At 42.0% G+C, this 26,619-nt stretch overlaps 3 protein-coding genes across 5 annotated transcripts in view; 1 reads left to right on the top strand and 2 right to left on the bottom strand.

Annotated features, from left to right (window-relative positions):
- Positions 1–6,918, top strand: part of ccdc88b (coiled-coil domain containing 88B) — a 42,138-nt gene extending 35,220 nt beyond the window's left edge. Inside the window, exons 25-28 of the mRNA XM_053428543.1 lie at positions 2,062–2,169; positions 3,855–4,006; positions 5,774–6,118; positions 6,730–6,918. Coding sequence (XP_053284518.1) covers positions 2,062–2,169; positions 3,855–4,006; positions 5,774–6,118; positions 6,730–6,767 — 643 coding nt within the window. The 3' untranslated portion in view covers positions 6,768–6,918. The remainder of the gene's footprint in view (positions 1–2,061; positions 2,170–3,854; positions 4,007–5,773; positions 6,119–6,729) is intronic.
- The window catches only part of rnaseh2c (ribonuclease H2, subunit C), a 165,516-nt gene that overhangs the window by 12,675 nt on the left and 126,222 nt on the right, over positions 1–26,619 (bottom strand). The window lies entirely within an intron of this gene.
- macrod1 (mono-ADP ribosylhydrolase 1) overlaps positions 18,229–26,619 on the bottom strand; it is a 111,805-nt gene continuing 103,414 nt past the window's right edge. For 2 of the 3 annotated variants that reach the window (XM_053428551.1, XM_053428553.1), the window contains 2 exons: positions 25,521–25,602; positions 18,229–18,658 (listed from right to left, as the gene is read on the bottom strand). In XM_053428551.1, the coding sequence (XP_053284526.1) occupies positions 18,624–18,658; positions 25,521–25,602 (117 nt within the window). In that variant the 3' untranslated portion in view covers positions 18,229–18,623. Of the gene's footprint in view, positions 18,659–22,854; positions 22,885–25,520; positions 25,603–26,619 lie in introns of all 3 variants that reach the window. The other variant, XM_053428552.1, reaches the window with a different exon arrangement.

The raw sequence follows: 26,619 nt of genomic DNA, 5'->3' as shown, positions 1-26,619 counted from the left end.
GAGAATTTCTGCCGTGAAAATTGCATCAGATTGAAGAGGGAATCGCTTTTACAACAAAGTATCTGAAATGTGTTGCTCAAATTGAAGCAACATGCATAGTTCATGTAGGTGTGTTGGAGAAAACCAAATTTTTGACCATTTGAAACTCAGTAGAACATCGTCTGAGCTCCTGCTATGTTCATAAAATAACACTTAAGTAAAGACAATTTCCCAGTACAACAGCACTCAACAGCCGTTCTTTTGAATGACTAATAGCAAGTAATAGCAGAATAATCCAGACTAGAAGTGAGCATGCAGAGCTGGTCTCACCTTTTTAAATGTTATGAGTCAAATACCACACAAATTACATCTGTTCATGGCATAACCTTACATTTTTGGAAAGAACACTTTTCATCTTTGCTCAAATTACAGACTAAAATGCTGATAATATTTCATATTTGAGTGTTTAAATTGAAATTTTAGGTTCTGCACATTAAGAGGTCTGTAGTCTCCCACCCCGGAAACACTCTGCAGTTTCTTATATCTTTATGTCTCTGCACCAGTGACAGATGTGGCCTGAGGCATTATGTTTTGGGGTTTTCCATCCGTCCCCCCTGCTCTCGTGAACATTATATATCAGGAACAACTTGGGTGAATTTCTTCAAATTTGGCACAAATGTTCATTTCGGCTTGAGGTTTGAAATGATTCGATTTTGTTGCGACAAAGGTCAAAGTCATTGAGACTTAAAAAAAGCATGGTTCTGGTCATACACCAATTACAGTACATAGTAATACTTTAATTCTTTCACCACGTACATGAGTCAGGAGAGAGATGTGAACAGCAAGGAAGTTATTTTAGTTTTTGTCAGTTGAAATATTCATTCATTTTGTGCAACGTACATCGGGAGAAATGTTGTGGATCCGGTGAGCAAACATGTGGAGGCATCAAACGTTTTCATAAAATGATTCAAACTGGCCTTCAAGGGTGGGTGCTTGATTAAATTCAAATAAAATTGATACTGATCTCCTACAATTTAATCACTTGGTTTTAGTTGATGCGGATACTGAAAAAGGGGGATATTAAAGAGGCGATACTGCACAGATCTGAGCACAGAAATAAACAGTATTTAATGAGAAAACATGTGATAAGATAGATAAGCCTTTTCATAAATGTGAAAACAAGGCACACAGCAATGCCAGCAGCTCTGTGAGGCTGTACAAAGGAACAATGGAGTTTTGAGCTTAATGCTAAAGTCAGCATGCAATATGATAATGCTAAACAAGTATTTTTACCATGTTAAGTGTTCAGCTACCCATAACACAAAGTAAAGCTGAGCCTGCTGCTAATTCGCTTTTAAGTATAAAATCGATCTTCAGGGCAATCTATCCTATATATATTAATGAGACATTTCATTTAAAACCACTGATGTGAACCTAGCGGTGGCCCTAGAGGAAACTTTCCTGATTTTAGAGTGTATAAGCGTTGGTATTACCAACAAATTAAAGCTAATTAAATCTGCACCAAATGATACATGTGTGTTGTGTGGTTGCCATGCTGTTAGCGTGGCTTAAAATGTACCAAGACCTTGATAGTAAACCAAAACATCTTATTTTCCACCACTGGCCTTTGCTCAGCTGATCTAATATCCCTGATATTTCCCACCCACGACGTGGCAGTAACCGACAGTCAGCTTGACAGTCACAGACTTTGTGTGCTGAACCTGCACACGGTTTCTAATCATGCTTATAGATTCCACAGCTGGAACTCTGAACCCTCTGCTCATCAGTAGCACATATGACCATGAACATCCTCATGCAGCCTCTTTTCTGATCTGATCATAGGATCTGGTGCTTTCAAAAGAATCCAGTTCAAACAGCACAGCGGGCTCCATTTCACAGCGGCCAGTTTATAGGCATGGCCTGAATCAGCCATGTTAAATGTACACACTTCCAGAATCAGTGAATCCACTCGCACTGATAATAAATGCCTGAAATGGATCAAACAGACCATCCTACTCATTTTTTTTCCCTTTATGCTCGTTGCAGCTGCTTCATTCTGATGCTTCACATGTTTTCCCTCAGGGAGAAGTTGGGCGAGCTCCGTCGGGAGAAGCAGAAGTTGGTGGAGAAGATTATGGATCAGTACAGAGTCCTTGAGCCCAGCATGCAACCTCCAACCATCAAGGCCAAGTACTGTATAAGTATTTTATATATACAGTATATACACACACACTCACTCACACATGCACACACACACACACACACACACACACAGACACACACACACACACAGACACACACACACACACGTATATGTATGTATGCATACATATACGTGTGTGTGTGTGTGTGTATATAGAGAGAGAGAGAGAGAGAGAGAGAGAGAGAGAGAGAGAGAGAGAGAGAGAGACAGGATCAGAGAGAGCAGAAAGAGTTTAATCCAACATCAATCACGTTAAAAATCCAGCTGGTGGCTGATTTATATCCCTGAAGTGAGAATTAGGCTATGGCTGTCGTCAGTGAAAAAGCTCTTGACACCACCTCATGACGTATACCATCTCCTCGGCACCAAGCACCAAGCAGCAGAAAGACAGTTAGCGTAGCGGCTGGAACATTTAGCAGCTACGGTAAAGGGCTGGATATTATCCACAGGTGTTGGTAGCGACCAAAAACAGAGCAAAAAGTCAATATGTGATATAAATTCATTGGATGGAAACAAACCTGACTCCAAATGATGACAATCGGCCATCACTGCGATAACTGCACTCAAAAAAAGACTGTTGATATTTCAGTCCTAGGTTAACCATTCGACATTTCTTCTGAGTCTTTGTTGGGCTGGGACAAGTTTCTCTGTAGGTGGCAAATCCAAAAATAATTAAATGACAATTAAATTAATTCATTCTATTGTTTTCACACTGTGAATGAAAGCTGTAATTTTTTCCTGTACCCACAAAACTGAATATGTTCAGGTTCACAAGTCATACTGTATTAGGGCCTTAAACTTAGGTCGTTTGACTACATACAACATTTTCTTCTATAAAATGTTGAGGTTTCAGAGAGTTTGATGTTTAATTCAATTCAATTCTATATGACTGTGAGGACGGTCTCTTTCTGGTTCCCTACAATGAGTCTAGTAGTGCTCTATAAAAGGAGGAGGATTTAACTCCGCTCTCACAAAGATGTTGCAGACATGCGTCAGAATAAGAATGCAAAGTGGTGAACTGAGGTCACAGCCTTTGTGTGTTTTGAGTAGAGCGCCCTCGGTTCACTCAGTGGAAGCTCGTCTGTGTCTCATTTGACGGTTGACAAGTATTTTGTGCCCTAAATGTAACATGTAGTGATTAGTATTGTTGTGTACAAATTGTTCAGCTGTCACCAAAGTGCGTTCTGTCCTCTGTGCTACGATTTAATATGGTAATGACATTTTAATTATATCATTTACAAATTGATTTCCTTGATGCCATGTTTAGTGTGCTTTGTTTAGCATGATAAATGACAGTCGCCAACTTAAAAGTGAAATTCTCTATCTAGTAACAAGCGCTGCATGATTCGCAATTCATCACTGTGAACAAGATGCAACTAGTGACACTTGGACACTCCTCCTCCTGTTTCCTGGAAAACCAGGGCACCACACTCACACCCACACGCACACACACACACACACACACACACACACACACACACACACACACTCACACACACACACACACACACACACACACACACAAACACACACACACAAACACACACACACACACACACACACACACACACACACACACACACACACACACACGCGCACACACAGACACAGACTTTCTTGGGTTTACCTCATCCCTCTTTGTAAATGGTTCCTGTCCTCTGTGTCCTCATAGGAAATCTAACTGGATTGCAGACAGGATGAAGAAGCTAATCAAACCGCGTGGAGGAGGAAGAGAGGGACGTACCCTCTTCACCGCCGCGGGCAGCGTGGAGAACCTGGCCGACAGCACTGAATTTACATCAGACACACACCCACCTCAGTCTGGTGAGAGACCACACATAAACACCGACCCTCTTTCTTTGTCTCTCACACAAACACAAGCCCATTGGTTTTCACAAAGATATGCTCTCATGCTCACCCCATCACGCAAGGCTACAGGCATGCATACAAATCATCTCATGACTACCAAGTGTGGTCAGCATTGATACCACGCTCTTCTCCTCAGATCTCCCCCGTAGAGCGCCAAGACTCACTGAGGCTGGCGTTCTCTGCTAACCACATGTTGAAAGGCAAAATTCGAGGCACAGACACAGAGAGAGGAAAAAAGGGAAAACCCTCTGCAGATGTTTTCAAAGCCTTAACCTGAGTTTACAACCTGCTTATCTCTCTTTTTGACACACTGTTACTGCCCATTTAAACTGTATTCTTCCCTGCTCCTCCTTCCTGGCTCTCTGTCCCTTGAGTTCTCTCAATTGCCTCGCAGGTGAATAGCACAAGTGAAATAATTCAAATTCTAGTTTTACTTGTCCTGAATAAACAAGAGAATTTGTGATTTTTGTTGAAACTGAGAGGGATTGTTTGAGCCCTAAACAATTCCAACAAAAACTCCACTCTTTTCTATTGACTAGGTTTTTGCGACCATTCCCATAGCACCATAGCACCTGCATTTAACCCTGACAGTGACCTGCTTTATAGCTGGTCAAAGTGACATTAACCGCTTGTCTCAGGTCAGTTTTTATGCTCAACCTGGTATTATGAGTCTCTGAACATACGACAAGTTTCTAACTAAGGCTCACAGTCAGAATTAAGTTATTTCTATTTGATATAATTCCCTGTCAATAGGTTAAGATTGTAAATCTCAGATAATAATCGAAACATGAAGATATACATTTCAGTTGCCTTGTTTATGCATTTAAATAGAGTCAACATTTTTATCTAAGGAGCATTCAAATTACATATTTAAAATGTATATTACTTCTCAGTAATAACTCTGTTATTATGATAAATTTATTTTCAAATATAATTCTACATTTAAATGTAATACTCTATAAGAATAAAGAGATGAGCTCCTGCACACAGTCAGTACATTTATTGAAAAACAACATTAAAGCCAATAAACTCAATCAAAAGATGCTGTTGTTCCTTTTTGAGTTTAATGTCTGAAATGTTGCTTTTTCAATTGTGTAATTTATTTTGTCTTCATTCTTTTCTTTGTTCTCATGTGTTCTTGTGCATTGAACAATGTGCATTAGACTGTTTTTCTTAAATACCATCGAGGCAAAGGGAATTTAAATTACTTTGCTACTATTTATACATAAATTGATAAATACTTGAGATATGTGCTCCACTACACTACATGAATGTGGGTTGCAAACCATTTACTTTTACCTGTTTAGAAACTAACAGTATAAACGGTTTAAAAAATGTGCTTGACAATTCTTCTGGTTCATCCACACACTCAGAGAGGCGTGGCCATCAGCAGCAGTTTTCAGGACATAATGAGCTGCTCAAGGACATTTGACATGTGTTCAGGAAGAGCCAGGATTCAAACCACTATACTTGTGATTAATTGCAGACGAGCTCCATCACCTGAGTTACAGTTACACACATTTCTTGATTAATTTCTGCACCTGCCACTAAAACTGCAGCTGGAAGAAAAGTTCTTATGCGCTCACAGATGATTACCTGAGGTCAAAATGTCGACCTATAGATCTCAACCTTCAGTATTAGATCACTACCTCTGTATAAACATGGGATTTAGATGATAATAACCATTTCTCAACTCCTGACTTCCTTTCACACTGTTTCCAGATCCCCGCAGTGCCCCGGTCTCTCCGTCTCCCTTGAGAAAAAGCCCATCCGAGACAGAACCAGACATTTCGCTCCCCGGGACTCCACCCTCACGCTCCGGCTCCGGGGGCCGTCGTAAACTGGGATCTCGTCATGGCTGGGGGCTGGGCTTGGTCAGAGGAGGCTCTGGAGTTTCCCAATCGTTCAGTCCTGGGGACAACAAGACACATCCCCGTCAGCAGCTGCGCTCCAACCTCAACACGTCCTCTGTCCTCTGGGAGAAAGACAGGGGCCAAACTGGCGCACCTCCGGAAGCAGATGCACGGCTGACCAATCAGGAAAGTGTCGAGGAGAACGAAGGGAAAGGTAAGGAGGAGAAAGTCCAGTGATGAAAATGGGATTTTATGTCTGTGCACTGTAGAGATGTCTGATCAGATGTTCTCTTGTCTGATTGTTTATTTGTTTATTGCATTATAAGACAGAGGATAAAGTGGTGAGTATTTCCGTCGGCAGTGGTGCCTTTTGATATTGTGGATCTCATTTGTCTTTTTTTTCTCTAATTCAATGAAATTAAATTTGACTTGTACAATTTGAGAGAAGATTTTTTTGGAGGAGAAAACCCCTAAATTGAGTTTTTCAAGGAACATACAAATGTTAATCAAGTAGTGAAGTGATAAAATTTGGTAATTCTGGGTAATTTTGGTTGACATTTTTATTTTTGTTTAATTCCATTCAGTTAATCAATTTTGATTTTTGTGTTTGTGTGTGTGTGCGTTCTTCATCACTGAGAGAAATGTTACTGTGATAGCACCAATTCTCATCTCATGATTACTCATATTTAAAGTGCTTGTTTTTAAAAGTGTGTTGCAGATCGGAATAGATCAATGAGGCGAGAGAGTCACTCAGAATACAGATTATAATTTTTTTAATTAAAACGTGTGTGTGCATATAACTCTGTGATCCTCTCTGCCTTCCAGACGATCAACAGTCCGGTGACAACACGCCGACGGCTTGAGAAAGACCTACAGTCTCCACTAAAAACACTGTTTTGTGCTGTGCGTCCAGAAAACTGTTTGGATACAGCTCTTTGTATGTCTGACTATTTTAAGTACAAGATCATTGTAGTATTTTTGAATATTTTTGAATGAATAAATCATTTACCAGTGTTGCTGAGTTGTGAATGAATAAACCACCTCTAAATAGTGAGGAGCTCTAAATATGACACAAAATTATTATTCAGACATTAGAATAATATCAGAAATAATAGAGAAACTAACTGTTATTTTTACTGACTGTATTTATCTTTAACCAGCTTATTTATATTGAACTCACTAAGTCTCTACTGGTTTGGTCTTAACATAAATGTACTTATGTATTTCATAATAACATTTCTTTCAATTTTACCCAAACTCATTCCCTAACATAAACCTTATTATAGGTAACTGAGGTGTCACATTAGAAAACACTGTGTTCAGTTTAATTTTTGAGACTTGTTGCTAACATCTTCAGAATAATTAAGGACTGAATAACACACTGAACAACATCCAACCTTTTCAGCTAATAATAGTTATTCAGCTTATTCTAACTTTAGTCATGAATCTACAGCAGCCGGTCGACACTGTGTTAATCATCCACAGATTGAAGGTCAAATTCAAAGTGTATACATTTATTCTGTTAATTATTTACTTAATCAGGAATATCAAAGTAAAGTGTTATATGTTCTCAATGGGCTTGGGAAAGATTATTGTCAAATCCCCTTTCATGGCTTCTCATATTACTTTTATGCAGACAACTCACAACTGTACTTTTCAGTATCGAACATTAGACCCAACAGTCTTGAGTTTCTACTTGTCTGTCAGGAATGAAGGAACGCCACCTTCAATTGGACCCCACCCATGCCAGGTTTAATGAGCAGCCATCCTTCCTTGACTAAGCTGCATCCGTCTCTCAGTCCTGCTGCTCTGCTATGACGTATGACTCAAGCTGCTCTCAGACATGGCCTGAAGAACTCTGCGTTTCTCCAGAGTGTTGGACCTTCTCCGCCTGGCCCCCTAGTATAAAGTCCGTAAAAAGTGGTGCCATAAATGTAGAAGAAACTGAAGAAGATGTCAGAATGAATATGTGACTCCCTGCCTCTTCCTGCTGTGTCCACTCCTCACCTGAATCCTGCGGAGGAGTTGTTGCTGCTGTGAACGCGTCTGAGCAGAAAACCTCCCACTGGGTTGTGCATGTGTGAAAGTCAAACTGTGGAGAAAGCCCGGACCCAACGCTCCTGAATTCCTCAGCAGGAAATGTCTGAAAAGTGCTTTAGTGTTCCGCCCAACTCTTGATACAAGCCACAGTTTTCTCTTTCTTCAACTACTTTAATATGCTTCTATCAGGTTATTTAACATGCATGGTGAGACCTTTGCAGAAGCCCCACAATGTGGTGTCACATCTGGTTTAGGATCTACCAAAAAGGCCATGTCACTGCGCTGCTCATCCACTTCCACTGGCTAGCCATGTCCACCTGCTAAAAACTCTCAGAGGATTATTATCTTGAATTGTTAATCCTTGCACACAAGGCAATCACGGTAGACTGTTGGTGCTTGTGGCTCCCTGATGTTGGAACGAGCCACCAAATGCTCTCAGAGCAGGGACATCCTTTTCTAACTTCAAGAACCTCATGAAGACTCATCTTTTCTGAGGGGACCTCCTCATCTAACGCCTCTACCACCCAGCTGGAACCACCACTTAGCACTTTCTGTTTACCTGATCCTCTTCACTTTGTCCTATTGAACAAATGTAGCACTTTGTTCTCTCTCCTCTCGCTCTGTACTGAAGCTTCAGTGTTGTCTCTCAATCACAAGTAGCTTCGCATGAAAGCGTCTCTCAAATGAGTAAATCTAAATGTAGTTCAGCAGTGGATGAAATAAACAAGTGGAGCAGAGCAGGTAGACGAGAAGCCCTCATATGCTAATTTGACTTTAAATTCAGTGCTAGAAGCGTCTCATCTCGTCTTTCATAAACCTTCATAGGATTAATTCTGAAATGTTCAGTGTTCCTGCTGTTTCCTCTGATCACCTCTTCCTCAAGTTGGCTCACTCAAAGTGAAGAAGTATCACTTTTAAGTGCTGATCACATCCTTAGTGAGACATGCTTCAAGGTAAAAGGGAGCCGCTGTTAGGTACCTGGTTGAATATTAGCTCTGAAACAAGGTCAACCAAAAGCATAAAGATCTCTGTAATCGACAAATCAGACAAATGTGCCACAGAAATTGTTTTGAGATTAATATTTAAGAAAAGACCTGAGACTAAATTATAAATAAGCCCGCAGTTGATTTTTGAGGCATCTCTCTGAAGGTCGCATTTCTCCAGTGAGCCGGATAAATTCGTATGTCTAATAATAAACCCCCAGATCAGAGCAGTGAACAATGGGATGAGCTTTGAGAAACTCCACCATCTGGCTCAAATATGGTTGAAAAAAAAACACTTCATTTTAGGATTCCAGAATAAATCCATTCATTGATCTAACGGCAGAAGAACTGCGCTTTAATGACAATCCTCCCTAACTCCTATCGCCGTCGCTCCAAATGGTGTCATTGTGGAGCTGGCCTGGCCTCTGTCAACACACAGACAGACAGATGGATGAAGAGAGGAGTATTAGCATGCAGCTCTCTGAATGAGCAGGCCTGAGAGATCATCATGAAGCTGAAAGGGTCCACTTATAAGACTGGCAAGGTCCAAAGAGCCTCTGCTTCGGATTAGGACGAGGACATGTCAGCGTTTCTGGTCAGGGTTGATTTTTTTTTGGGGTGCGCTCGCTGCAGAAGACGACACTAAGGAGACTGGCAGGCCTCCAGCCAGCCCGCTCCAAACACACATCCCGAATTACGCAAATGACAAATGGGCCGCTAATACAATTCATGAATTATGTAGTTGTCATGGTGACATTAATCAAAAAGCAGGCCCCTCTCTCGCATCCGAACATTGTGTTTGTGGAATTGAGATGCACAATGGAGGCTGCACACCGAGCCGCCTGAGTGAGCGCAGGGCAAGGCGATAGCAAGATATTGGTTCTGCCAGTCACTCAGTGGTTTATTATGAGTGCAATGCAACAATCACATGCCCTCAGGCCCACAGACAGACAGGGCCCACAGACAAACAGTGAAGGGTGAAGCTTTAAATCCTCAGCGGAGGAGGCTTGCGGTTGTCCACACAGCGAGTGCATTCACCAGCTCCTTTTTTTCCATTTATGAACCTCTGCGCATAATCAAGGAATTTCTTAAAGAGGCGCACTCGAGAAGAAGAATGAATAAAAAAAAAAAGCAGTAATGTGATTAATTTCCTAAATGACCCCTGTTTGTTCAGCACGATCTCGGGCTGCGTGCTGAGGGAGGCCGATGTCCCCGCAAGCATACGAAGCAGCAGTAACATAAAAATCTGTCTGAAAGAAAAAGCCTTGAAGGGATCAACAAAGTAGTGAGAGAAGAGTCTTGGCTCAAAGTGAGTGATTAAGTGTCATCTCCACTCTTGATTCCACAAGCGATGAATGATGGATGCCTGCCTCATCTGACATCACGCTTGGATCTCAAGAGTCTGCTCAGCTGCTTAGTTATTGAGCACCTGAGGGGAATCGAACTATCTGCGAAACTCACTTTTTAATCTTATGTTTTACCCTCCGTCCTCTTGTAAAGCTCCTTTTCTTCCCTCTCTTCCTGTTTCTCAGTGGAGGTTTTTTACCCTAATTTTTCCATCCAAGCAGACGCTCTCCACCTCTCTGGTCTTGTATATCTTTCCTCGTCGCCCCCCCCCCCCCTCTGCCCGTTTACCTCCATTCCTTGCCTGAGACATCAAATTTTAATGACTGTCTTACTAAAGAGCCCAGAGCGACCAAAAACCTCACTTAAACCACTTAGTCGGCTAACGGAACAGGTTGGGCATCCTAAACACTCAGACGTGCACTTTGTTCTGGTGACTGCGTCTGAGATGAGTTTGTGCGAATATCAAGTAAATTCAAATCAAGCTGCTTTCGACTCTTCACCGGCTCGTCTCTGCATTCCGGCTGATTTAGAATCAGCTCATGCCACTGAAACTTCGCTTTGATTTGATAAAAAGTTGTAATGAATTGATTGTTGTTGAGCGTTTCCCCCCAGCAGAGGCACCTCGGTTGGGGGAGGGGGGGGGCACAGGGACTACAGAGCGACGAGGTGATCTTTGATGGAGAAGTGGTTGTGTAATTCAATTCATTATATTTTGCCCCGGGCAACAGAATCGGTGAGGGGATCGCTGAGAGGGGAACACAATACAAGTAGGTGGAAAAATAACAAGTGGAGTGAGTGTGTGTGTGTGTGTGTGTGTGTGTGTGTGTGTGTGTGTCTGTGTCTCTGTGTGTCTGACCCTGCAACCTCGCCTCCTCCACAAAACTGTCAAAATCTCAGTGCTTTCAGCGAGCTTTTACTCAATGAGGTTAGCCCAAAGGTGAGTGTGTTCATCTATAACTTCCCTCCCCAGCCTCCATCCATCTCTCCCTCCTCTCCTTCTGTTTCATCATTCTCTCTCTCTCTCTCTCTCTCTCTCTCTCTCTCTCTCTCTCTCTCTCTCTCTCTCTCTCTCTCTCTCTCTCTCTCTCTCTCTCTCTCTCTCTCTCTCTCTCTCTCTCTCTCTCTCTCTCTCTCTCTCTCTCTCTCTCTCTCTCTCTCTCTCTCTCCCCGTCTTTCAGGATCGCTCCTCTCATAACAGTTTGTTCCTGCAGCTCCTGTCGCGCTTCCTCCTCCCTCCTCCTCCCTCCTCCTCCCTCCTCCCTCCTCCCTCATGCACTCCCTTTCTCTCCCCCAGTGTATTAAGGGGCTTTGACGCTCTCAGTAAAAGCTGATTTATTCTCTGGGTGGTATCGATCGGTTTCTGCATTAAAGATCATAATTCATTACCCCAGCCCCTTTTAATACATTAAACACTCAAAATAAAAATAAAACAACCCCCCCACGCCTCCCACCCAGACTCTCTGTGTCCTGAGGGTGCGGGAAAACACTCTTGTCGAGACGTCCGGCCTGTCGCCCTGCGCCCCGGAGCTCCCTCCACCTGTGTCTGTGTGTGAGTGTGGGACTGACTCAGACTTAGTTACAGCAACACACTCCTCTCTATACACACACACTTACACAGTCTGACACAGGGGAGACACATCGCATACAGACTCACAACGAGGAATCACAATTTAAAAGTTGAACAGTAGATAGTCTGTGGCAACTATTTAGAAAACCCGTCGCTTTAGTGACCTATGAGGACGGGAAAAAAACAAAACACTGTGTTTAATTAATTGTGAAAACTTTGATTATCTCCCGACTGTTAGTAAGTAACAGCAGCAGCAGCAGGTTGAGAAGTCCTTTGATATATCAGCAAGAAATGTGAGACCGACATTCATGTTCCCCTGAGGATGAGCTGTAACAACCTTAATGATCCCTTAGGTGCCATCAAGTTAAAAAGTTAAATGGATGGAGGGATGTTCCTTCCTTCCTTCTTTCCTTCCTCCCTTCCTTCCAAATCAAGTTAAGGATTTGTGTGTTGCCTACATCCTCCCCTCTGTTTGTCAATACAGCTGGGTAGTAAGGATTAAAGAGGCACCATGTGTCTCCTATTGATTTTCCCAAAAAGGCCGCACCAATTCCCTGCTCAAAACAAGGCTGCCCTTCCCCGTCGCCTCGGCAGATTGATTTTGTTTCTCAGCCGTGAGGACTTGAGGGGCAATCCCTCTGATTCTGCCTCCTCGCACTGTCACTCTGACGGACAATTTCCCTCTTCATCCCTACCGCACCCCGTCTCTCCTCTTTCTCCGTTCCATTAAAGGACTCTTCTACCTCTACACTCTAACTCCCCCCCCCCGCCACCTCCCCCTCCTCTGCCTCTCTTTCGCTCTGACAGGCTTTCAGACAGTAAATCAGAGACATTGATCCAGCGCAGAGCCCAAGTGTCCTGGATTCTGCTAAAGAGCCATTTTCATTTCACAAGCAGTTTACTGGCCTCCCTGCCCCCCCCCCCCACCCCGTAAACATCACCCTCCTCCCTCTTCTCTCGCTCTCTCCATCATGGCCTCATCCATACACATCACCCGACTCACCTAACAGCCAGATCCTCATCTCCTCTGAGTGCCGCCCGTTATTTTCTCCCCACTTTTTGCTGCCGACTCTTGATTTTCTTTCGCACAGAAATACTTTGAAAGCCTTGAAACGTTTCACTAATACACACTGATTGCACACACGTGCCTGTTACCTGCACCTACATTCTTCCACAACCATCACAATGTATTTACATATAAATGTGACATGGCAGTTGTAGCAAATTCCTCTGTCGTGCACCGGCTGCTGTGTCAAATAAACCAGGGAGAAAAATTCAAACTGTGGCCGATGTTTCTCTTGGTGTCGGTTGCATCTTGACATAAAAAAAGACTTATTGTGCTCATAAAACTCATATCCAACCTTGGTAGAGTTAATAATATCAGTTTAACGTGAGCTACCTTTGTTTGGCCTCATCCGCCATTTATAAGCAGCACAAGTGGCAGGGACAACACCTTACCTTATAAAACACTTGATTCGAAGCCTCTTTTTCATTTTCCATCTTAACTGAGTGACAACACGAAGGGAGTTCTTTTATATCAATGACTTTTATATGAAGTGATGTCTGCAAGTGAGGAAGGTTGCTATAATATTTTTTTTAATGTGGGTTTTCTCACATTTAGATGTTATACTTGTAGTTCAATTAGGCTAAATGATCTACTGCCGTGCACGCAGTGGTTTGTTAACAAACCTTCAAATAAGCTAAATTGATTGTATTAGTGTATTAGTTTTCTTGTCTTGTTGACCATTCTGTTGTTCTTCTGTTCTTCTGAATTTTCCTGATGATGGTGACTTGGGATAACAATAAGAATGTCACACGTGGTTTGAACATTACAACATGAATGAGGAATACACGTGTGTGCACTGATGTGATGAGACACTGTACAGTTCAGTTAGATGCCGCTGACATTTATTCTTAAGTGGCAGCCACACAGCAGAGTGATATGTGCGTGTCCATGTTGCGTTATTGAAGAGGGACAACAAAGCTGTCAGAGGAAACAAGGATCCTGACGGTCGCGCAACAAACTCATTATCTCAAAAGCTCGGCCTGGTCAGTAACAGGACAGTAAGTTCTCACTGACAAAGAAAATCAACTCATGTCTCATAAGCACTGCTCGGTTGTGGACCAGCTTTTACTCCAACAGAGGAGGTTAAATAGATTGAATGGTGCAGCACATCTTATATTCTGCAACTTCCTCCAACGCACTGTCAAGTCACGTGAATAATTTTTTTTACCTCCACCAAAGGGTTAACGTTTTCGTCTCTGGTTGTTAAGTTAGTTGGCAAGATAACAGAAGAACGAAGGATTGAATGAATGGAGCTTGACAGGAAAAAATTGGGTATAAAAAGGGAACTGATATTTATGAGTGTTTGTAATTTGCTGCAGATCCCCAAAAAGACAGCAGATGTAGTAAATTTAAAAAACTTTTTTAAGGGCTGCTCTAAAATCCACTGTGGAATTATCAAAGTCAAAGTCAACTTTACTGTTAATCCTGCCATATGTACAAGAAATAAACGAGATTGAAATGCTGTTTCTCTCTGATCCCCGGTGTAAACATAAGTGGACAGAACAGAAACAGAAAATATAAGTATGCAACATATTAAGTACTCAAAACATAGTACACAGTACAATGCGGGCATAAGGGTGGATAGGATGAGTGTAGTGCAAACTGGAATAGTGTAAAACTATAATTATTAGCAGTAATTAAAAAGAAAGAGAAAATAACATAAGCACGATAGACAATATTCAAGACACCACTGAGTATAAATCTCACTGCGGACACTTAATCAAATAGTGCAATGTAAACACAGCAAACGTAGACAGTGATTCCAGCTCTTAAGAGGACAAGCTGGGCCAAAACATTGATCTTTAAAATAAAAAGGCTGCATCTGAATTATTAAAATGTGCAGCTCTCCGCTCTTTTATATTCGACCATAAATTTAGGCCGACGACAAGAGATGAGAGAGAGTGACAATCTTCCAACACTGAGTGATTACAATGGCTGCTGTCAGGTAGAACCAAACTTTCATTATGAAGAAAAACCTATATATATAAATCTTTATTTCCCCGGCACATGCACTCAGAGAGATTTGTGTCACCTTATGCGATGCACATCACAAAACCTGGGTATAAACAAATTGGCTTATCACACTGTGATTAACTGCACTTCCCAGGCCTGTACAGAGACAGAGTAATGAACTACACATCCGGAGGGCTTAGCACAATCGAAAAATGTTGGTAAAAATTGCAAAAGCAGAAAATCCCCCTCATTTTATATGTAGGAGCATCTCAGCCACACCTGAAAAATACCGGATGGGAATAAGAGCCATTTAGAATAAAACGCCACGATGAAAACGCAGTAAAGGACAAACTAACAACTTCAAGTTTATTCCACGTCTTCCCTGCCGGAAGAAGCTCAAGCAGAACAGCAACAATTATGTTCAAGGGCCAAGTAAATGTTGACAGCGCAGTAACCTGTTAAACTGCAGCGAACCAAGTCAGCAACTTCAACCTGAAATAAATTGGTCATCAAACAGCGGAGAGTTCGACCCCCTTCACATGCTGTTAGACGAACAAGCAGCTGACATCTTTCAGCACACACTTCCACAGCCGTTTGCACACCGCACTTTTGGCCATTGAAGGTATTATAAGGTACAGACACACATTCGCTCGCACGCACACGGTGTGTTGGTGGGCCGTGAGCAGCGAGTAATTTCCAGGGCCAACAGGATTATCAGTGTATGTTCAGGAAGATGGCGGGGAATCAGCCTTCAAGTTAACGCAAGCGTTAGCGTAATTGGTCTTCATCTGTCATCTCCAACAGAGCTGTGGACTGTTATAGAGAGGAGGACAGAGGGAGGGAGGGGGGGAGAGATTACTGATGGGACAGTGATGAAAACTGGTCGGAGGATAATGAGTCTCGTTGTCGTTTCATCCTCTCATCCTCTGTCTCTCTCTCTCCCCCCCCCTCCATCTCTCTCATTATTCAGAGTGACTCGTCAGAGTTGCTTCACAGTCTGCTGCTTATTAAAAAACCCACAGTGCCTTTAGATGAGTTCATCAGGCTCTCCAGCCCTCTCTTTCCCTCCATCCCTTCATCCTCCCGCCAGCTCTGCATCCTCTCATCCCCACCTTTTTTCTCCTCTTCCCCTCTCTCAGTTTGAACATCCTTCCTCTCTCCTTCTCTGTATCCCTCTCTCTTCCATCTGTTTATTTTTTCACAATGTTCCTGTAGCGTAAAAACAGCAAGAAGGAGATATGAGGAGTGGGAGGAGGAAGAGGAGGAGGAAGAGGAGGGAGGAGGAGAAAAAACAGACATGGAGGGAATCAAAGAGCTCAGGAGAGGAAAAGACAATCCCCTTTGTGACAGATGAAGCTTTTATACAAAAAAGGAGGCATCTCCCAATTTCCTGTTGATATTCTTTGTAGTTTGTTCCCCCCCCCCCCCCGAACACCCCTCTCCACCTCCCTCCTTCCCGTGCGTCTGTGCCACCGTGGCAGATTGTTTGGAATCAATAAAGATGGCTGTTGGCAGATGAAAGTCATGGGGCGGGAAGGTGGCTTGCTAAACACTCATTTCGCTTCACACAAATCACTGCCTGCATCCCGCCGACATGTGACGGCTACATCCTGCAACCAACAATTAAAAAGTCATACAGATGCACTGTGGGGAGAAGCATGATAGCGGCTACACCAGACACATATGGTGTGTTGTGACAAGCAGGCAGGCCGCCGCAGTGGATGGGGTTTGGACAGCATGCAGACAATAAGGATATAAAGGAGGAAAAAAAGCAGGAGAAGGGGGAGGATTGATGGAGGTTGTTAAACATGAACAGGTGCTGCAGTCATCCCAAAAATAAAGTCAAGCTATCAAAGTGAAAGACTGTAAAATGATATTGCTGGAAGGAGAAAGGTTCAGATCCTTCACTCTAGCAAAAGTAGTAACGCTAATACGCGACTGCTAATATCTGCATTCTCATTATTATTTAATGTCAGTCAATTATATTGAGAGGAGATAAACAATCTGTTTACAGTAACAACCTGGAACACACTTCAGAATGATGGCCTCAATCGGCAGCTCACCTCGGCATTACAAAGAATTATAGGGAGTTTCATTTCATCCTGTCCGAGCACAGATTTACCGTGCTGCCTCAATCTCATTATTTACTCTACATACTCTGCACAGGCAGCTGTTTTCAGTGAGAACACTCCAACAAACGTGCAGGAAACAACCTGCTCAGGACCAAACAGCAGAGAGACAGTGACCAGCTGGGGAGCATAGTGGAGCGTTTAGCAGCTAAAGAGCCGGAGATCTCCCTGAAGGCTACAGACCAAAATAGAGAGCTAATACAGAGATGACTCTTACTGGCTCTGTTATAGATGTAATCATAAGCAGCAAACTGCAAGTCAACTTAAATAAATAAATGAAGACATTAAGACATAAGGATTCTAAATGACAAGGTGGATGTACAGTGGTGCAGGGATTAGCCTCAGAGCAAGATATCCCAGTTGAGCGGGGTTCTCTTCCAGTGTCCCTGTGGGTTTTCCTCGGGTCCACCAGCTTCCTCCCACAGTCCAAAGACCTGCCGACTGAGGGGGGGTTGACTGGAGGCTCTTAATTGACAGTAGATGTAAATGTGAGTATTGTGAATGATTGTTGATCTCAGTATATTGCCCTTGTTGCCTCTCACCCAGTGTCAGCTGGGACTGTAACCACCCTTAAGAGGACAGAGTGGATGGAAGAGGGAAAGGGTTCAATGATAATTCAGTATTATTGCTTTTTATTTACCTTCAGTGGAATCGTGTGGTAACAATGAAAACTGTTTCTATCATCATTCTGAGACTCAAACTTTATTATAAATAAATTATGTTACCTAAGTTCTAGAATTACACAAAACATTTTTAGTATTTTCTTTCTCTTCCTGCCTTATTTATTCACCTATTTGTCGAATTGTGGCACATTAATATTGGAAAAACACTAAACACAATATAAATGTTATATTGATATTTACACAGTCTTATACTGATGCTACTGCAGGGTATTCTCTACACATTGCAGAAGCAGATCTCAATCTTCAAATAGTAACTATTGTTGTCAGGTAGTTACAGTTGCTGTTAGATGTTCAGTATTTTCCTCTAAATTATAATAAGTAGAAGTATAAGAGAAGCATAAAATAGAAATACTCAATACCTACTTTACAATTATACTGAAATAAATGTACTTTTCCATCCCTGCTGACAGATAAACACAGTCCCTCTTTCTCCTTCACATACAGACACGAGGAAACAGGCAAGGAAATATTCATGTGAAGTTTTCCCTTGTGCCGCTCAGCTCACTGATTCATACCTCATGCATGTCGAGAAATAATCAATTCTCACACACCAGACGCCTGTGCAATTCATTTTAATAAGCTTTTTCTCAGATGCACTCACAGAGAAATCCCGATATTCAAAAAGCACACAGGGCAAAGAACTCAGGTTGTAAAGCAACTGATTACAGAGAATAAGGGTCAAGTTAAGAGTTTGTCTGAGGATACGCAGTCACACTCATCAGCATCATTTCACACTGGGAAAAAAAACAGAGGAATTTTTCCTCATCTGCAGGGAGGCCGATGTTCGCTTAGACACAGATTGACATTAACCTTCTAAATCCAGAATCAACCATTTAGCAGTTGTCTCCCGGCTGAGGAAGGTCTGGATCTGCGTCAGCGCCGAGGAGGAGGAATCTGGATGTGGAGCAGAGCGGTGTGTATCCAAGGCAACACAATCTGACAAATCCACTCTCAGAGTTTACTCTTGACAGTGGCTTCCTTGGGAGCTGAGAGAGAGAGAGAGAGAGCGAGAGAGAGAGAGGATGAAAAGTAAAACAGGGGAAGAGAGCATTTCACCTTGGTCATGCAGCGGTTAACAACAGTCTGGCTCTTGGAGCGCTGGTTGCTTCAGAGGGATCTGTTAGTGAGGGGTAGTCACCCCCAGTCCAATATGGCTGAAGTCACTTTTCAAAACATGCAAAGACACACACATACGCACAGAAAAACAAACACACACACACACACACAAACACATCAGTAACAGCCAGTGTGGAGTGTGTAGTGCCAGGTGTTGGAGACACAGAAGGTTTATAGCCGCGACTTGGAGGCCCGCCTGCAGCAGCTCTGTCACACAGACAGTTCCGGTCCATCTACCAGCCAAGCACCGCTACTGCTCGCTCACTGCTGCTACAAAATCTGCTGCACGACCATTAGACGAGAAAGACACAAGAAAGACTGTGAGCGAGCGACAACTTCTTCTTTTTAATGTGACACACCTGCTATTGTGGAAAATAATCTCTTTTGAGTCACCTTTCACATGTTGACTTTTTGCCTCATCACAGAGGTAGGAAAACTGACCAAGCACCTCTAAAGTTGGTTGGTTTATTATTCATTACATAAAATAACTTTACAAACTGAACATGAAATCCATCTAATGTTATGCACGAGCCTGTAGAGCAGCATTACTTGAATGTTTTAGCCGGCTGAGGCCAGAGGAACAAGCTGTAAACACAAACTGATTTATTAAGACCTTATAAAGTCATTGTGGCAAACATGTAAGAAAACAACAGAGCAACATCAACTCTCATTTAGAATCTGGTTTTCAAACGTAATACTCAACAAACTAAGAGAGAAATTTCTGACACTCAAACTGAAACATTAGGTAGTTGCCAATTTTGCCTCAACGTTCCTCCATTTAGTAACTCTGCTACATACAGTGGATTTATCTGTGTTTTTCTTTCTTGTTCTAGCCTGTATGCAGACCACAAGCTTACAACGGAATTTTAAGGACATTTAAATGGAAAAGAACTTGAGATTTTAAGAATAAAGTCACAATATTACAGGAGCTAGAAAGACTGTGTAGAGCGTATAGTTCCATCAAGGACCAACAGTTCCCTTAAATTCAATCAAACTGCACCAAATTTCATCACTTCACTTGAAGAGCCTGATAATTCTCTGGGAAGTTGGTGAACATTTTTTGTTTTTCCTGACCCATACCATCCAATCACATCCTTCCACCAACTTTCATGGTAATCCATCCTGCAGTGTTTGTCTACTGCTGCAATGCACACAAACAAACAAAACCTGCTTGGCTTAGGTAATTACATCTTAATATTACGAGAATAAAGTCATAAACCTTTGAGAATTCCTTGCTGCTTATGTCATAAATATTTTTTTAAGAACTTTTTCTTATTAAATCACGACAATATTATTGTGATATCATGTTTACGTTTGATCTGATGATGAAAGTGAATATCAATGCAGCTTAAAGTGATCAAGAGCTTAACTTCTGGCATTCTGTCTTTTTGACCTCTCAGTGAAATCATATTTTGGGGACTGGGATCGATGGCAGACTTTTTTAAATTGCATCTTTCAGACAATCACACATTTTACATTGCATTGAAATTATCTCTTCTTTGAAGCTAAATAAAAATCCTTACTCGCATGTGAATGTTCAATTACTTTTTCCAGACTGAGTTTCTGTGTAAAACAAGGAACAACAGCTTGTTACATCTGTTGAACTCAGACTCACAGCTGCACTATCTACTGTATTTTTATGTGGGTAGGTGCTTTTTCTTCATCATTGTTTTCAACAAAACACGTCCCATTAAACTCCCAACATGCTGTATTTAAATTTCGGTATAAAGCACAGAATATAAGAGCATCACAGTTTGAGATCCCGTCAGTGTTAGCGACTGATCTTCCCTGAGGCTCGCATTGAAATAAGAGAGATTTCCTTGCAAAATCCTCGACTCGTACCCCAGTGTCTGTTTTTAAAGCTCATGTGAGAGATACGGCTGCTAAGATGTTTGGATTCTGCTCCTTTATAACATGAAGCTCTTCTTTTCTCTCACACTCTTCTTGAACTCCTCGTCCGTCTCATCCAAGTGAAATATTGTTAATTCTCAGTTTATGGTATATTTTCTTGTCTCATATGTTTGACTGTGTTACTCTTTCATGTGAAAAGCTGCTGTTGCTTTACACTGCTACTTTATATATGTATCTGTTGAGCATCATGCATATTAATGTTATACTGAGTGATATATTCTAACCCCGGGGGCATTTCTCTGTTGTATTGACTTTAATGCCACGAGCCCAGGAAACTTCTCCTTTTATTTAAAATTAAACACAACGCTCCGTCCTTTGGTTTTCAGCTCAACCTTGTTTCACTGTGATCGCTTCTGTTGTTGTTGTTGTCGTCGTCAGTAGAGCGAGTGAAGCTATAACGGGTATAATCTTTGTTGTAAATAATTGTTCTCATTTCATGAAATTATTATTTGTCACATAATGACTGGAGTTAATTAAACTAATAAAGCCTGATTATTGTTACCAGTAGGTAATATGATTATGTTTTTCACCAAGGGAGATGGGGGAAGGTGTGTGTGTGTAAAATAAAACTCAAATAAAAAATGCAGGGATGGATTTTCATCAAACTTGGTGGGAATATTACTTGGGAGTGTGTCCCCAGTGGACTAACTTTCGGAGCTGATCCGGGACAACGCTCCTGCAGGAGAGAACTGAACGCTTGTTGCATGAACATGCACAGAGAAATGTTTTCTACTGAGATTATGCTAAATCCTGTCTGCCTTCCGAAGACGGTAAAATCTTACCGACGACGCGGGTAGAAATTCTACCAGCGCTGCTGATGGTCAATTAGACTGTGGCAGATGGTCAGTGTTTGTGTGGGAGAGACACCAAGAGCGACAGAGAAGCAAAGAGCGCCGTCCTTCTGTTCTTTCGATGCCATTCGGTTTCAACTTTTAAGGATTAACTGGGAACCCCATGATTTAGTTAGCAGCATTAACTACAGGATGCTCATAAGCACACACAAATTGTCTCTCTGCACATGCAGCACACTCGCTCATAAGGGATGTTGGGATGCCTGAGAGGGGATGGTAAAATCGGCAGGTTGTTTTAGGGGGAAGGTATTTTTGGTCGAGGACGAGACGGCATGATACGAATTGCCTGATGGATTTAACTGAATGGTACAGTCTATATGAAATGAATGAGGCAGCTGGTAAAGGCACTAATTCAGTTTTTTTACTTACTGTGTTTTGAGAATATGAGTTTCAGTGACCAGCTCTGTCTGAAGTTAATGTACAATTCTGATCAAATTAGATACAGGACTGTGGAGCCACGAGAGATTTTTCCTCAGCGACTTTCTGAACCTTTTGCTCAACTTGGGTTTATTTCTGTAGCAGCAGATGAAAAAGGATAAGCTCTATAAAAGCAGAAAGCATGAGATGTACGAAAACCATTCTCTCAAACTGTTCTGAGGAGAGACGTGAGTTTGATTTATGGCAGTGGTAAAGCGAGACATTAGAGGTTATGGTCTGCAGTTGTAATACCAATGCTTAATTTGAATAATTGAGTGAATGACTGATCAGGCTCAGGAGCCCAGACTGCTTGGCATTATAACGCTATCAATCACCAGCGTAATCAAAACAAATGGGTGAAGTCATCATGTCACAGCTCAAGCCAACATTGAAATTTACGTATTTACCAAACTTCATTTAACCACACAGATCAATCTGCAATGATGGCACACTACTTTCACTTTAGTCCATTTTCAAAAGTAGGTGAGACAGGATGCGCAGATGGAGCCAAGACGCTTAGAGGCTTCAATTGTGGCTGTCATTTTTTTCTCTCCACATAAACCACAAACTTTTCACCCTCGGAGGAAAAAGATTTTAACATTTTCGTCCACAGCAGAAGTTTGTAAATAGCCTGAGGCCAACGGTGTCCATTCCGGAATGCTAAGAATGCAAAAAAGCATTTTATTTAACTGAGGTGGAAAAAAAAAGCTGGTAATTTCCCCCCCCATAATGTGACAAGAGCTTGTAGAAGGAAATGCCAGAGTTTCTCTCTGTCACCAGTCCTTTACATTTCACACAGGAGTTAAAGCTGCCATTCTACTGTCAGATTAAATGTTATTCTCCTTAACAGAGCAAACAATCAATCAAACAATCACTCAATCAGTTACCTGAACAATAACCTGCTGCCGTCGGTCAGGCTGAAGGGTGGACACAGAAACGAAAGCAAAACACAGATGACTTAGTACGAGGTCCAAACAGGACCCGACAACGCAGCAGCAGATTGTCTGACACATTCTCAACAGCAGGGAAATGTGACGTCTGGTTAGCACAAGCAGGAGCCCAGACATGATGTGGGAAAATCACATGTTCTTGTTTATAGCCACAAGGTCTTGAATCTCGTTTTCTTTCCAAGTTGACACCTTTGCTGTCATCTTCTACGTGTATGGCACCTCCTCTTCATCCTGACATATTGGTAGTTTTCCAGTTTTGTGTTCGCCATGGAATCAGAAACGTCATCAACACGCTGTGGATGTATGGATATTTTCCTGCTGTGTTCTCACATGTGCTCACGCAGACTTTTTACGAAGGGAGCTGGCAGGGAAAGTCCGGGGCATCAGACAGCCCCTCGATCATTTCAGGAAAAGTCCGGACTTCAGTGCCTGAATGTCTGAAAACTTACAGCTTAGAGTACAGAACAGTTCAATGTCCTGGGAATTTTTTTTCTTGCTGTGGTCCCGAGAGTGAGATGATAAGAAAAACAGCTGAGTGTGGTGATTGTGTGCAGCTTCCCTTAGTTTGATCCTCACAGTTTTTCCCATAGATGTCTGATACACTGATAAAATCCAGCTGTAATGTCATTTACACTGAGCCACATATGTTGTGTTTACTCTGATGAGCCAAAACATTAAGACCACCTGCCTAATATGCTGCTGGTCCTCTATGTGCTGCCAGAACAGCTTCGACCTGCCAAGGCATGGACTCAGCTACACCTCTGCAGGTTGAAGGTGCTCGGTTGTATCTGGCACCTGGATGGATTTTAAAGAAAATGTTAAAATCCATCCAGATGGATTTTGCATAGGGAAATATGCATTAATATAGAAAGTCAAGGGTAAGAGAATGAGAGTAAGTTGGATTTAGTCTAGGCATGGACTCAGCTAAACCTCTGCAGGTTGAAGGTGCTCGGTTGTATCTGGCACCAGGATGTTAGCAACTACATCCTACAAGTCCTGTAATATGTGTGAGGTGTCAGAGTCGCTCTGGTTTTTACACATGCCCATCTGAGAGTAAAGGCCGAACACTTAGAAGGATAGACAACACATGTCCACTTCCTCCAACTATCCAGAAATGAAGCCAAAATATCCCGGATCCAAACGCTGCCATCTTGCACGGATGATATCTGAGCGTCCGGGGGAGGATGCCACAGGATAGAGATCCTGCCGACTCAGCTGCCAGTCACGATGTTTCCCCCTTTACTAATTAAAATCCTAACAACTTTCTCTTTTGTTGAGCCGCCATCATGTCATCCACCTTAATAAAGAGTGTCTGGGCGAGCCTTATTTTTTTAGGGCTCATTTGTGTACGTCTGTCTCTCTTTGACAGACCACAAATCTGATGGCATCCATCTTGGTTTTCAAATGCTTCATTTCAATCAGAGTGGGTCTCACTGGTAAGAACTGAAATCTTCAGAAGATGAAACACTTGTGCACTTATCTGAAACAGTGAAAGTTTGAACAGCTATCTATGAACTACTATACCAAACCAATACTAACACATGGATGACTTGCACAAGTAGACTTTACAAAGATGCTCCCTCACCCTGTCAAACAAACAGTAAGTGTCCGAGTACAAAGTTGTACTGTTTGTGAACAACAAAAATAAACAAGATGCTGCACAGGTGCTGACAGATTTTGTATCTCTAGACGATCAATATGCTACACCCAGCCCTAGACTGAACATTCTGACATAAGTTAACTGTCATATAATAATATGATAATCAATAACAAATAAATGTTTAGATCTCTACTGAAAATAACAAATACTTTATTATCATTTTATTCTTATATATTTTTAAGTCCTACTAGTGTCCCTTTTACTGGTTATGTGGAAATAAAAAAATTTTGCACAAACTTCTAGTGAATGCCTGTAAATGTCAGGTAGGAAGGATAAGAAATAACTAACTTCAGTGTTGCAATAACTGAAAAAAGATAAAAATATATTTTGTAGATCTTTTCCTGTATGTCTCTGAATGAAAAATTCCACAGCATAACTTACATGACAGAGTGTGTGTAGCACAGATTTCCATTTGTCATCGTGTGTTAACTCACAAGAACAAATGTGTAACTCAAAGACGTATTAATCACTGGAATCTATGTTCTGATGAATTAAACTGACTGAATAAATGAAAATAATTCATGAGTGAAGTAACAAGGCCGTTTCTCAGATTGTCAGCTTCAGGAGAGGCCATTCCAGTAAACACAAAATATACATCACAAGTATTATACGTAAGTATCTCTAAATGTCGTCATGTGTGAGTGTGTATTGTGTATTATATGTAATAAGACGCATACCTTTTATCCTTTGTGCATGTTTGTGAATGTGTTTTTTATATATATTTTGTGTCTAATGGCCTTGTGCACGTGTGAAAGTACTGAATGAGCAAACAGCATGCAGTGGATGATGCACAATGTTTATCACACCACTGTGTGTGTGTCTCTATAAGCGTGGGCAGTTAAATTGAGCTGGGCTGAGCTGTCCTGAGCTGTCCTCACTGTATATAGGCGTGCGTGTGTGTCCCGTAGTGCATGTGTGTATGAGAGAGAGAAAGACAACTCACCAGCAGGGAAGTAGAGCGGGAGGTTCTTCAGATACAGCTCCTTATCCGTCGGCAAAAACACACAGAAGATGACTCTGTCCAGCTGCACACAAACACACACACAAACACACACACACACACACAATGACCTTTATTACGAGGAAGCAACAATGTAAAAGTGTGTGACATTGTGCGGCGGTGATACCAGGAGGATGCAGTTAATGCATCAGTCCATTACTCCCCTATTAGCATCCTATTATCATCACGCCACAACACAGCGCTTACTACACTGAGCAATATGGACAGAAAGCTGTAGGATGTGTGTGTGTGTGTGTGTGTGTGAGAAAGAGAGGTGGGATGGAGAAAATGAAAGAAAGAGATTAGAGAGAGGGAGGAGTTCAGTGTTGATCTATAAGTACTTGTACTGTATTAGAATGTGTGTCAATGGATGTGTGTTATGTCGTGTGTGTGTGCACTTGGCACAAGGTCCTCTATCTATCTCATTAGTGTGTGAGAAACAAACAGGAGTAGACTCAATCCAGACCCATGGCATCAAACTCTGTCCACCAAGCACACACACACACACACACACACACACACACACACACACACACACACACACACACACACACACACACACACACACACACACACACACACACACACACACACACACACACACACACACACACACACACACACACACACACATTAAGTCACTGGGCGAGTGCTTGCAGCTCCTTTATGACAATAAACTTTGTGTTCTTTAGACCCCGGCTCTCTAGTCTATAATATTTACATTATGCTCTGTATATGTGGACATTCAGTAGAGTACATAACAATCTATGTCAGATGATTAAAGCTAGAGTAGTTACAGTAAAATAATGCATCCTGGGACATAAGCTCCAACATGTTCCCTTATTTCTCAGACTCTGACAAACATTATTACCACCATGATGTCTCTACAAAGATTTTCCGTTCTGGGCAAGGTAGTACAATTTATAGCCAGGCTGTTTCTATTACTTTCTGCCTGGCGTGGGAGTTAAGGTCTCATTGCTTTCAAAGACATTTCAGCAGCCTGCTTGCCCGCAGCCCGGGTTTTTCAGTCCCAGCTTGTTGC

This window comes from Pleuronectes platessa, chromosome 8 (assembly GCF_947347685.1).
Source record: "Pleuronectes platessa chromosome 8, fPlePla1.1, whole genome shotgun sequence".
In the NCBI taxonomy this organism is placed as follows: Eukaryota; Metazoa; Chordata; class Actinopteri; order Pleuronectiformes; family Pleuronectidae; genus Pleuronectes; species Pleuronectes platessa.
The sequence above is the reverse complement of the archived record's forward strand: the minus strand, read 5'-3'. Positions and strand labels throughout refer to the sequence as shown.